We start from the raw sequence: 13,983 nt of genomic DNA, 5'->3' as shown, positions 1-13,983 counted from the left end.
AACTGTGGAATATCTTAAAAAGTCATTTTTAGGAGGAGAAGGATAAATACAATTGTTTTTCTTTAGTTTATTTTCACATTGAGTGTCATTTAAAGGGAACCTGAATTGAGAGGTATATGGAGGCTGCCATATTTATTTGCTTTAAAGCAGTAACAGTTGCCTGGCCATCCTGCTGATGCCTCTAGTACATTTAGCCATAGCCCCTGAACAAGCATGCAGCTGATCAGGTGTTTCTGTCAGATCTAACGAAATTAGCTGCATGTTGGTTTCAGGTGTGATACAGACACTACTGCAGCCGAACAGACCAGCTGGGCTGTCGGGCAACTGGTTTTGTCTAAAAGGAAATAACTATGGCAGCCTCCATATACCTCTCACTTTAGGTTCCCCTTTAAAGCAGACCTGAACTCAGAACTTCCTCTCTGGTCTTAAAGATAAGTGACAGCATAATGACCTTTAAAGAAAAACATTTCTATGTTACAGCTGATACAAATCCTGCAATACATCTGCAGTGTGTCTACTTCCTGTTTTAATGGAAGCAGGCATAAGGTTAACATCCTGTGTTTACAAATTAGCTGCTCTGCTTGAGGCAGCCAGCTGGCACGGCTGATAGATCAACTTACACTGATTAGTCACAGATGAGGGGAAATTAGACTAAACTCTCTAAATACATACAAGGTGCATTCCTCTGTGTTTTCCCTCTGTCCTGTGCAAGAGTTCAGGTCCACCGTACTGTGCATCGTTTTTTACTTTTCAAAAAACAAATGCTTGCCGGGAGATACAGTGCTGCCCTGCATCTCCCAGCATGCATTTCGGTATACGTGTGACACCTCGTCGGGAATTACGAATGCCGACAGCAGCAGCTGTTGGGAGAACATGGAGGCGCCCAAACGGGCCGGGGTCCAGAGGATCAGCTCCCCGTAGGTAAGTAATGGTGCTCCCCCAACTCCTGCACCCTCTAGCGGTACTTCCTGTTACAAACATTACTTTTAACGGTGCTAAGTTCACTTTAAAGGACAACTCCAGGAAGTTGCATTGGACTGAGGAAAACAACCCAAAAACATAATTTATTCCTTTTCATATTTGTCATTCAGATGTTCTCACTGCACAAGTTTTTGTTATTTTCTCTTGCCAGCTTTCTCTCTTGTACTTGAATGAGTCAGAAGATGAGCAGTGAAACTGTTTATTTGCATTACAAGTTCAAGAACAATTGTGTTCACTTTAGAGACTCTGTATAAAAAAAACTCTCCGGGGAGACTTTGGCTCCCCAAAGTCTCCCACAATCCTCCCTCGACAAGCCTGACAAGGGATGATTTATTTACCTCTCCGGGAACCAGCGCGGCTCTTCCTTTCGGGTAAGGCAGAAATCTTATCCGCTCTATAAAAGGACTCGCGCCTGCGCAGTAGAGCGGATCAATCGGGTTCGGCCATTTACACCTCACCTGAATGAAAAGCGACTAGTACGCCTGCGCAGGATCGCAGTAGGTAAATAGTTACATCGCTGCACTTCGGGGGACCTGGGCACTTAACGGAGGGACATCGTTAGGATCCAGAAGCTTCCCCCTCCCGAGGTAAGTATCCCTCAAAGGTTTTTTTTTTTTTTTTTTATTACAGGATTTCTTTAACCCCAAGATCCCACCTACACAAACTAAAGGAGTCCATACATCAGTCGATATATTGGCAGATCGACCAGCATGAAATCTATCAGAATTCCGCCCAGGGCACCGCCTCTCTCACCTGCCTGGCTGCCCCAACTATTAAAATATCCCCCGGCGGCCCATGCTCCGTATAACCTCACCTCTCCGCCCATGCAAGTTCTGGCCTTCTCCACTGTTTCCGACATCACCGCCTATGCCACAGGACATGTGTATGGCGTAACGTGCCTGGTGCCACGTGATACAAGTGACGGTGGACACGGCAGTGACGGTGAGGGAGGCCAGGAGTTGTCCTGGCAGAGAGCCGAGACTGTAAAACTCTGCACACGTTCAGGAGGGGACACCGGCTGGGGGTACATTGGTCATCATGATATCAAACCCTGTTTGAACACTTGCAACTGAGATTCTCCAACATGTCCGATCACCCCTTTTTGACCAATTTTGGCCCGAAATCGATCGGAACATACAGCACAGATTTTCCTCCGATTCAATAAAATTATCAAATCGGAACTTCGAAAAATTGCCTGATGGATGGCCACCTCGACTTGACTGTGCACACCATCGAACACTCTGCTCCCCCAATCTCTATACTTACCTCCTAGGGTCAACTGCAGCATCTCATTAAGCTGGACAGCTTAGAAAGCAAGCCACTGTAGCTCCAATTGGAACCATCCTCCTGGCGACGCCGTCCACCCCGCCCAATTTTTTGAAAAAACAAAAGACAAAATAGCGATTATACATGCAAATTTGCATGTAAAAACCGGATGTATACATATGCAAATGTGCATGCAATTTCATGCCTGGAAAATACCATGCGAATTTGCATGCTTCTACTAAAAATGGGCCCTAAGAGCTCTTTTGCACTGTATTTTGTGATCTGATTCCAATTGCTAACGGCTCGCAAAACGTGGTGTACAGTAAAACTGATGGGAACAGCAATGGCCATTTCCAATTGCATTGCGATTTTGTCCCGAGCGCAATAGTCGTCCTGCCGCATTTTGGATGCGATTGAGCTGTACTATACTGAGTATATGTAATAGCGCAATCGCATTAGTGGAAACTGCTTTGAAACGCAATTGCGATCATAAAGCTGATATAGTGGAAAAGAGCCCTTATGCTAGGTACACACGATGCGTTTTTTCAGTCGATTTCTGTCCTATCGATTTTCAATTCGATTTCCCACTTGATGCTCTTATCCTTTCTTCTCTATTTTCATTTACTTCCTATGAAAAATCAACCAGAAAAACGATCTAAAATATCGGACATGACGGAAATTATTTATCGACCCATCTACAGCATCTGCCGAAAAACGTATAGTGTAAATGTATCATAAAGGAGATTGATAGTTGGTCATAATCCTATAGACAACAGTTAAGGCAAATACAAATAGAGAAATATGGAAAGCTCTGCATGTTTTCACATAGTGGCCGAGCCATGGCCATTGTATGTAGAATAATGCCTGGACTTTGTGTGAAGGCTGCTCTGTATTCATGAAGATCAAGTGCTTCACTCACAATAAGCCTGCATCCTTTCATTCAGTACTGTGGCAAGATACAGTCACGATGGTAGGAAAAGGTCTTTCATCAAGGCCAAGATCAGAGAGGAACTTAGGTGTGATGACCTCACAGCTTTAATGAAGCTGGTGCTTTTTTCACTTGCATGCTGCATCAGTAAAGTGGTAAGGAATAGCATTGTTGTTCCATTTTAATTGTTGTTTTGCTAGTCAGTCTCCAGGTAGAGGCTTTTAAAGGACCCCACCGGGAAAAAATGTAAAATATATGTGTACACATACTTGTAAGAAGAACATTTCTCCCAGATTGATATGCACTATAAATTACGTTTCTCCTATTTTGCTGTCATTTACAGTAGTCAGTAAAAAAATATGACATGTTATTGAGTAGTCAATGTCCTCATGCGGGATTCTTAGGTTTTTTTTTGCAAAAGGTCTTGGGGCAAATTCACACTTGAGCGTTTTGTTGCGATTTCGGCAAAAAGCTCAAACGCTAGCGCTTTTTAAAAGAGCTAGTGTAATGAAACCCTATGGGCCCGTTCTTACTTGAGTTATTTGCGCTAATCGCTGCAAATCGCACAAAAACGCAAACGCGTCGCCTGCTCCATTTTCAGGTGATTTCTCGCGATCGCGTTTCAGTGCTATAGAAGCGCTAAACGCGATCGCTGCAAAATCGCCGCAGTGTTCAGTGATTTTTTTCCACGTGAAATCGTGAAAAAATCACTCCTGCAAAACGCCGGCAAAAATCGCTGGCGTTTTGCGTTTCTAAGTGTCAATGGGGCCTTACTAAACACCAGTTGCTCAGTTCATCTGTAAAAATAGTGTGCAATGAGTATTGAGGCCAGCCGGCATCTTTGTATAGATTCTTTCCAGGGAGTGCTTTTGTTAGGAATAAAGGAGATACTGAAAATCCACCATGAGGAGATGGACTAGTCCAAACCGGTCAGATTTTTACTTACTACTGTATGCACACCGCAACATTGGAGAAAAGTAATGTATAATGCATCTGGGAGAAATGTACTTCTTTTAAGAATGTGTACATGTAATTTAAATCTTACAATGTGGTTCTACAAATGGCTCTTTCCCAGAGACGGACTATCGATCCTGAAAAACTACACTAATAGGACATGTATATGCACCAGTTAATTTGGCCTCTAATCCCAGCACCCCAATTTAGCAGTTTTTAGGTATCCTTTGTTGCTCCCCCTCCTCCGTTACAGAATTATTAGGGTAACCCTATTATCTACCCCCCCCTTCAGATACTGATGTTAAAGCGGATCTCCAGCCTAAATGTAAAAGCCGGTAGCCTTCCAGTAAATGACAGTTATAGTTACCTGTGCTACCTTGTCCTCAAAGCTGTCTCAAAGACTCCGAATCACCTGACTTCTGGTGCGTGGCCACACCTCCCTGAACAAAATCGCCAAGATATTTATTAATTAATAAACACTGCGCCACAGTTCAAATTTTTAGCATAAACCTAATTGTACCAGCGTCAGATATCGCTACAGAAAGTCCAGTTCAGGAATACTTCATACACAAAATACTGCTGCGCTCCTCAGACTTGTGCCATCAACTGTTGGGTATAATGATTTTATCCTTGACCTGCAATGAAAGCTTTACATAGGGTGATACCGTTCTATCACATTAAACATGTCTCTTCAATTCACACTCAAATTCCACCAGGTGAAACTATCCCTCCGTGTTCAGTGCTCTCACTCAGTGCTCATTCCGTGCCAGTCCCCAGCAAATGTATGCCAAAACGCTCACCAGATGTAGCCCACCTCAGATTGCAGGTGGAGAATTCACTTTGGCTCACTACCAGTCACATGCCACAACACCAAATCCCCATAAATCTTCATTTATTCCAATAAAAGCAGCTCCATAAAAAACATATAAAAAAATACATAGCGTAATACTGTTATCCACAAGCTCCAGGCGCATCTACAATTGCACTTACCGTACGCGTCCCGGTGTCAAGATCGCATGTAACAATGTCCTCTGCCAGTGCCCATTCGCCTATATTCGGGATGGATGCCCGCGCTAGTGCCGCTCCTGATCCTCCCTCTAACCGCAGGGTGTATGCCGCTCAAACGTACTGCTTATTCCCAGGCCAGGAGCCGCAATAGCAGCATAGTGGGCGATATACAGGCTGGGAACGCGAACAATCACTCGCGTTCCCATGCCTGTCAGCCGGTGCCGGCGAAACCGGAAGTCGTCGCCGGCGGGTCCAGAGGCATCGGAGCGGAGCTGCGAGGGCACCGATCGGCTGCAGGGGGCTGAGGGAAGCCCCAGGTGAGTTCATCTCATTATTTTTTTTTTTACTTAAGGTTATCTTTAAAGCCAATCCTGATGTCATTTCCTCCCTTATTCTCCTCTGCCTGGTTGTGTATGCATTGCTCGCCCTCCTCCCAGTCTTCAGGCACTCCCACCCAGCTCTGCAATAGAAAGGGCATTGTCTCAGCATAATAAATATTGGCCAATCAGAGGGGAAAACAGGAGGGAAAGAGGCTTCAGCCAATTAGGCTGTATTAGTTAAGTCTGAGGGGCAATAAAGAAGCAAAAAACCCAACAACCCAGCCTGCCTTGCAACTTCCTTTGTGCGACAACGTACCAAATAAGAGTCAGGTAAACTGGGAAATGATCATTTATCAACAGGAAAAGTAATAGTGATTTTTAACTTTCGAATTGCCTGGTTAGCATCTTTGTTTACCAGATAAAAAAATAAGAATTGATTTTTGATTTTATGCCCGACAGTTACACTTTAAGGTGCCTTTTGACTCCCTACTACCACCACCGTCACCACACTGGAGCATAATCTTACCTCTCCGGTTTGTCTACCTAATCCTCCTTCCTTCTTTTGTGTGCTCCACCCCCCGGTGCCTTTTTTCTGTTTGCTGCAGCCATGTACATTCTTAAGTAGCATGCAGGTGGGTCATAGGGACAGAGATGTCGCTTCATGAAGACAGAAGGAAGTTGGGGGATCACATTAGTCGGACAGGTGAGACTATGCTCTGCTATGCGCTCTGCAAACTCGGGTGTCACCATGGATGCCCACCAATTGCCCAGTTTGCCCCTATGCAAGTACCGTCCCTGACCAGAAAATGTGTCGCTAGCTTAACACTTTCCTTGACAGTCAATAATCATAATGATTAGGCTATGGCCAGACAACAATAAAGGGACAGGTGTGTGCAGACATATAGGACAGCAGTTGCTATAGCGCCTAATGAGGTGTGCAGCTTCTCAAACCAACTTGCTCCCCCCATTGTTGTGTGACTCAAACACCGCCAATTCCTTGCCTAAGAATCTCATTACTAATCCAGAAGCAATCATTATGATTCAGGAGACTAATAATGAATACAGTAAAAATGACGTGAGGGAAAAAAATGACGCATAAAGAATGTGTTTAAATACGGATGTTGCAAAAAAAAAAGAAAGAATCCATGAAAAATGGAGGACTTCAGTGGACTTTTCCTTTAGGATTTCAGGATTGAGGCTGCTTTGTAATTCCAGAGCTCCTCTGGTATGTGTCACTCAATGCATCAGTCTTCATCCAAGAGGTGTCAGGAATATAATGGACCTGCCTATCTAACGGAGATGAAGTTACCGCATCCAGATCTCAAATTGCCCAAGGAAATTCTAAAGCTCATATGTGGGACATCATGGTGCCAAGAAGGAAACAATAGACATTTTCACATGCAGGGCAAATGACTCTGTTTCAAATCTATAAATACAAAACAAACCTTTATTAGCTTGTCCTAAAGGCTTATCATGCCCATCATTTTTGTCCAGTCTTACCAAATCTATGTCATGTAAACTGAGTGAATATACTTTGAATGGGATATTTTAGGTAGTCTCTTACACTAATGCTGGGAATACACGGTACGTTTTTGCCGCTTGATTTCGTGCCCGATCGTTTTCCGCGCTCGATTTCACGCCTGATTCTCTTATCTTCCATTCGTTTTCCTTATCTTTTCCCATTGTTCCCTATGCGAAATCGAGCGCAGAATCGATCGGGCGGGAGATCGGACATGTTGGAAATTATCAATCGAGCCACCTAAATGGCTCAAAAACGTACCGTGTATTCCCAGCATAAGAGAAATGGTAAGATTGGATACAAAAAAGATTGCATCATTTGTGGGTACCTTAACACCAACTTCATTAAATAATTTAAACCAGTGGTCCTCAAACTAAGGCCCACAGGCCGAATGTGGCCCCCTGAGGCTTACACAGTAAATGTATTACTTATATATGAGGTCAGCTCCATCTTTAAATATTGGTGGTCCGCATATGGAATAGCAGTGCCCTTTCACACGGAAGCCAGAAAGCAGTAATTTGCTGGTTTCCAATCAAATTCCACATCAGGTGACACTGCTGTCCAATCGGACTGCAGGTTGTCACCTGGGTATGCTTCATTGTCTGGCCCGCAAAGACTCGCATCATCTTATGTATACTCGGCCCCCCTGCAGTCTGAAGTATGTTGACCCGGCCCTCGACCCAAAACGTTTGAGGACCTCTGCATATACTGCATTATAGCTACACAAGCCAATTTTTTATTTTAAATTTCAAATAAAGACAGAAATAAAACTTTAAAGTACCTCCCGTATAAATAAAACTTTAAAGGGTCTAAGAAGTAATACTTACCTGACAAAAGGTCATCGTAACTCAGGTGATGCTCCACCCTTCTCATTTAAATGTTCCTAGTACAATGTATGGTGACAATATATTATTTGAAAATAAAGGTGTAATTTTTTTCTGATTCTATCCTATAAATCAGGGGTCGGGAACCTATGGCTCGCGAGCCACATATGGCTCTTTTCAGGCCAGCATGTGGCTCTCTGGCTCGCTAAATCCCTGGTGACAGCGCAGCCAGGGAGACTGTGTTCAATTTTACATTTGTGTGCCGCCGCCACCTCCTTCATGCCCGGCCTCCATCCTCACAAGTCCGCCTCCTCCCTGTACATCTCCGCCTCTCCTCACATGGCCGTGCTGTGCGCCGCCTCTTCCAGCCGCCACGGCCAGCGTATTGTAACTCCGCCCCCATGGTGACGCAGAGTGCAGGGACTGGTGTTGCGGCCAGTGATGATGCAAGGCTGGAGCCCGCGCTGTGGAACTCCGCCGAGCCCGCGCTGTGGAACTCCGCCACGCTGCCTGGCCTGGTGAGTGTGCTGTCTCTAATGCAGCACTTTGGGGGATTTTAGCTTAGAAGGGACAGACTGGTTAACTCAGTTAGATAGACATATTGTTATTTAGTATTAAACCTGTCACCCAGCACCTCATTTGCCTCCCCCCACCAAGCCTGCCACCCAGCACCTCACCTGCCTCCCCCCACCAAGCCTGCCACTCAGCACCTCACCTGCCTCCCCCCACCAAGCCTGCCACCCAGCACCTCACCTGCCTCCCCCCACCAAGCCTGCCACCCAGCACCTCACCTGCCTCCCCCCACCAAGCCTGCCACCCAGCACCTCACCTACCTCCGCCCACCAAGCCTGCCACCCAGCACCTCACCTACCTCCTCCCACCAAGCAATAACACCTGCCCACCCAGCACCTCACCTGCTCCCCCCCCCCCACCAAGCCTGCCACCCAGCACCTCACCTACCTTCTCCCACCAAGCAATAACACCCAGCACCTCACCTACCTCCTCCTACTAAGCAATAACACCTGCCCACCCAGCACCTCACCTGCCTCCCCCCACCAAGCCTGCCACCCAGCACCTCACCTGCCTCCCCTCACCAAGCCTGCCACCCAGCACCTCACCTACCTCCCCCCACCAAGCCTGCCACCCAGCACCTCACCTACCTCCACCCACCAAGCAATAACACCTGCCCACCCAGCACCTCACCTACCTCCCCCCCACCAAGCCTGCCACCCAGCACCTCACCTACCTCCTCCCACCAAGCAATAACACCTGCCCACCCAGCACCTCACCTGCCTCCCCCCACCAAGCCTGCCACCCAGCACCTCACCTGCCTCCCCCCACCAAGCCTGCCACCCAGCACCTCACCTACCTCCCCCCACCAAGCCTGCCACCCAGCACCTCACCTACCTCCCCCCCACCAAGCCTGCCACCCAGCACCTCACCTACCTCCCCCCCCACCAAGCAATAACACCTGCCCACCCAGCACCTCACCTACCTCCCCCCACCAAGCCTGCCACCCAGCACCTCACCTACCTCCCCCCACCAAGCCTGCCACCCAGCACCTCACCTACGTCCCCCACCAAGCCTGCCACCCAGCACCTCACCTACCTCCACCCACCAAGCAATAACACCTGCCCACCCAGCACCTCACCTACCTCCCCTCACCAAGCCTGCCACCCAGCACCTCACCTACCTCCCCCCACCAAGCCTGCCCCCCAGCACCTCACCTACCTCCCCCCACCAAGCCTGCCACTTAGCACCTCACCTACCTCCTCCCACCAAGCAATAACCCCTGCCCACCCAGCACCTCACCTACCTCAACCCACCAAGCAATAACACCTGCCCACCCAGCAATAACACTTGCCGACCCAGCACCTCAGCTACCTCCTCCCCCCCCCCCCCACCAAGCAATATCACCTGCCGACCCAGCACCTCACCTACCTCCCCCCACCAAGCAATACCACCTGCCGACCCAGCAACTTGACCTACCTCTCCACACCCTGACCTGCCGCTCCCACCCTGAACAGCCCCCCCCCCCACTCTGCAACCTGACCTGATTCTGCCATCCTGACCAACCTCACCCACCCTGCAACATTACCTGCCTCCCCCCACCCTGCAACCTGACCTGCTTCTCCCATCCTGACCAGCCTCTCCCACCCTGCAACATTACCTGCCTCCCCCCACTCTGCAACCTGACCTGCTTCTCCCATCCTGACCAGCCTCCCCCCACCCTGCAACCTGACCTGCTGCTCTTATACTGACCAGCCTCCCCCCACCCTGCAACCTGACCTGCTGCTCTTATACTGACCAGCCTCCCCCCACCCTGCAACCTTACCTGCCTCCCCCCACCCTGCAACCTGACCTGCTGCTCCCATCCTGACCAGCCTCCACCCGCCCTGCAACCTGACCTGCTGCTCCCACCCTGACCAGCCTCTCCCACCCTGCAAACATTACCTGCTGCTCCAATCCTGACTTGCCTCTCCCACCCAGCATCCTGACCTACCTTTCCCCACCCAGCACCTCTTCTGGCCTTCCCCACTCATCACCCTTAGCCATCCCCCACCCCACCCAGCACCGTCTCTGAAGAAGGGAATATATGTAATGGGGACTGGGAAATCAGAGGGCAAAGCAGAAAGGTCAAGAAGAGTGGAGGGAGACATAGGTGATGAGCAGAGGGGAAAATGCACACATTTCCTTGTATTTAGTTTGAAACATATTGTATGGCTCTCATGGAATTACATTTGAAAATATGTCGTGTTTATGGCTCTCTCAGCCAAAAAGGTTCCCTACCCCTGCTATAAATAATCACAAGCCCCTTATTTGCTAAAATAATAGTAATATACCCTCATTATGTACATATTAAAATTGCTCAGAGCGTAAGGTAACTGTTTATGTATTTTTTTAAACTCACTTTTTTTTAAACGTGTTTATTTTTTGTAGCTATAGGGGAAGTTAGGGTGAGGTTTAAATATATAATGTTTTTTGCTTATTTTTTCTTTAACTTTACTTTTTGGCCACTAGGTGGTGCTAAGTGTTTGGTCCTTTTTTTTTTTTTTTTTTTCAGTTTTATGAATCAACATGCGGTGTGATTGGAAGCATATTGATTCATTCACAGGGACTTCAGTTGGCTCAGGGGAACATATATTCCCCTTCACAATCGATAACCTGTAAGCGCATGCATCCGCCACCACAACACTGGATGTGAGTACGCATCCAGATAGACTTCAGCGGCTCCTATCTGGATGACTATAGGATCAACTGGTGAACGAGCAGCACCGGGGCATTGATGCAAGGAGATCTCACTGTGGTCCACGGGCCTGGCCTCTTATCTCACTCTATTTTCTTCATTCAGCGCAGTGTGCAGCAAGCATCACCAGGTGGTGCCATTCTCCTTACATAGCCTTGTACAGCTCCTGATGTGTATCAGCATCAAGCACTGTATGGAGGCTAAACCTGCACAGCAGACAGCTTTTTAATAAGGACAGCCCACCTGGTGACGCTTTGCTGTGCTCTGCTCTGAATGCAGATGGGACACAGAGGCATGTTCCCAGGTCTATGACATGCCTCTGTGTCCCCTCTGTGCTGCTTTCGCCCCCCCCCCCCCCACGTACAGCGCTATCACCACCCCTCCACCCCAAATTGCTGACATGCAACTTGTCAAAAATCTCGGAGGGAAGGGGCGTCACTTGCAGGAGAAGCACTCCTGCAAAACGCTCATTGGGGCATTCCTACTGCCCCTCCCCCAGCTCTCATTGGGCAGCTCTACCTCTCTCCCCTTCCTGCACCCTGCTCTGTGATGCGTAGTGAGGCTCTTATTTTGGCTACCTAATTTGGCTAGCACCTTGCCCCCCACATCAGGCAGCATGTTGTTTGTTTTTTTTACAAAAATGCTCACCTCGAATTTGCTTTAATGATTCAAAATGTATATCAGATCCAGACTTTGACATTGGGGATTGTCAGTGAGATGCAAATAATTCTGAGCTGATACAGGATTGTGCAAATTCTGTATGCAAATGTATGCTGTGTGGAAATGGACCAACCAAATTCTGCCTTGGCTGTATTCAATTGGTCCATTTTCAAGCTGCATATATTTGCATAATCCTGTTTCAACTCGGAATAATTTGCAACTCATTGGCCTTCCCTACTTGACATGCTTGGTTTAAAAGAGAAACAAAACATACCCAAAATATAGCCTCAATTCTTCTCTTTATTTTGCAGGAAGAGAAAGCAAAGGCCTATAAGAAAGAAAAGCAGCGGGAAAAGAAGAGGAAGGCAGAAGAGGACTTTGCATTTGAAGAAGATGATGAGATGGCTGCTGTTATGGGTTTCTCTAGATTTGGTTCCACCAAAAAGACCCACTGATGAAAGTTGGGAACAGCAGTCTATTTTTACTAGGCAGATATTACCCCCTGCAAATGTCTTTTTATATTGAACCAGAGCATTTTTAAAATCAGTTCTCTTTTTCTGCCTGCAGTGGCTTTGCTCAGAGCTGAAGACTACGGGAGTCCTCACCAATCTTATAAACTCTCCTACAGACCAAAACTGTGAATGGATGATGCGCAAACTGCTGTTTACTGAGAGACCGCCTGATCACCTCTTACTCTTGTGCTCTGATAATCCAACAGCTAAAGAGCTCTATTACTGGCAGTGTTTACACTGTGACATCATCTAGAACAGAGTCATGTGGACTTTGAACTTCCAAAGATGGAGGCGTTTAATAGCTTGTGTTTTTTTCTTTCTTTGTAAGGACGAGGAGCTTCTGAGAAGACTTTGATAGTGAATATAATTTTGGCATACATAGTCCTAGCCTATGAAGTAGCCATCATATAGGTTCTGAAGTCCTTGTGGTCTCTGTTGTATAATTGGCACGCACCTGGCTATGCAGGACAATTTTTGGTGCTGAAAGTGGATCCAATGTTTTTCTGGGGGATTAATACCTTGCACTTTCCGTTCCAATTTTCGTATTCTTTTTTTGTTCTTAGCGTTCATTAAAGTGAATTCTTCTAGGTTTTGAACCTATTTTTAATTTAAGGCTTTCTTATTATTATAGTATAGTATTACGCTCTCTCCAGCAAAATGGTTTCCCTGCAGTGTGCTGTGGTCTTGTACCTATACTTGATTTGCGGTTTGGTGTGCACAGTGATCTAAGTGTTTGTTTTTGTATAGATGTGAAATACAAAGACACCATATAATTGGATACAGTTATACGTAATGGAATAGGAAATTGCACATCTTTCATCTCACACAAATGCACAGCGAATCTGCATGGAAACACTGGCTCAGCACCTTCTATGCAATCCTATCTGTGTCTATCACAGTGTGTCCATATGTTACATATGTCAGTTTCACCATTAGATAGTGAAGGTAAGGCTTAGTGTGTAAAATGAAAGCATTCCCTGAAAGTCAGCATCACCGAGTGCAGTGTCTGCCCAGGAGGAACGGCCAAGCATTTATAGATGCAAAGCAAGTCAATGGGGCCTAGCACACTTACTGTGTTGCGTCTCCGACTAGCTGCCGAGCTGACGGAAAGTCTGCAGAGCATAACTGTATGACTGCAACGGCGGCGAAAGTCATTGGAGTCAATGAATGAAGCAGGAATTTCATCAACGGAAGTGTGGTGCTGCGCACATGCGGGGACCGACGAGAATCCCAATGACGTACTTTTCCTGTCCGGCAGGGAGTACGTCACTGAATAGGGAGCGACGCTTTGCCTATGACCCTGTCGCGCACTCTGCCACTGGGTCATATGTTTGTCATTTTTTGAATTGTGGGATGCAGCAGGAGCATCCCCATGGCAACGCAAAAAATAAGTTTAAACCAGCCTTAGTTGTTGCCTTGTGAAACAGGAGGAGACAGACTACCACAAGGAAATCTTACCATTTAAAGCAGACCTGACCTCTTGACCAGCACACAATGAAAATTATTTATTTCACATATAGTAGCTAAAGAAATGCACTGCTCCATGTTCTGTGTTTGTTTAGCCAGAATAATTAGTTTTCATTAGTGGCTGTGAATAGACTGCAGAGGAGCTCTGCCAGGACTCTCCATGCAGTAAACACTGAGGCTTAACCCTTTTAGTGTTCCCTGGAAAGTGAAACCAAGTTAAAACTTCAGGTTGTTATTGGTTGTTGTTTTTTTTTTTTTTTTTTTGAGGATTTCCATAAATTGTAATGAGGATATTTT

General features: G+C 46.8%; 1 protein-coding gene across 1 annotated transcript in view; it reads left to right on the top strand.

Annotated features, from left to right (window-relative positions):
- Positions 1–12,826, top strand: part of ZMAT2 (zinc finger matrin-type 2) — a 57,344-nt gene extending 44,518 nt beyond the window's left edge. Inside the window, exon 6 of the mRNA XM_068277804.1 lies at positions 12,019–12,826. Within this exon, the coding sequence (XP_068133905.1) occupies positions 12,019–12,162 (144 nt within the window). The 3' untranslated portion in view covers positions 12,163–12,826. The remainder of the gene's footprint in view (positions 1–12,018) is intronic.
- The last annotated feature ends 1,157 nt before the right edge of the window (positions 12,827–13,983 follow it).

The sequence above is a fragment of the Hyperolius riggenbachi genome, chromosome 3 (genome assembly GCF_040937935.1).
Source record: "Hyperolius riggenbachi isolate aHypRig1 chromosome 3, aHypRig1.pri, whole genome shotgun sequence".
In the NCBI taxonomy this organism is placed as follows: domain Eukaryota; kingdom Metazoa; phylum Chordata; class Amphibia; order Anura; family Hyperoliidae; genus Hyperolius; species Hyperolius riggenbachi.
This window is presented reverse-complemented; position numbering and strand designations above follow the sequence as displayed.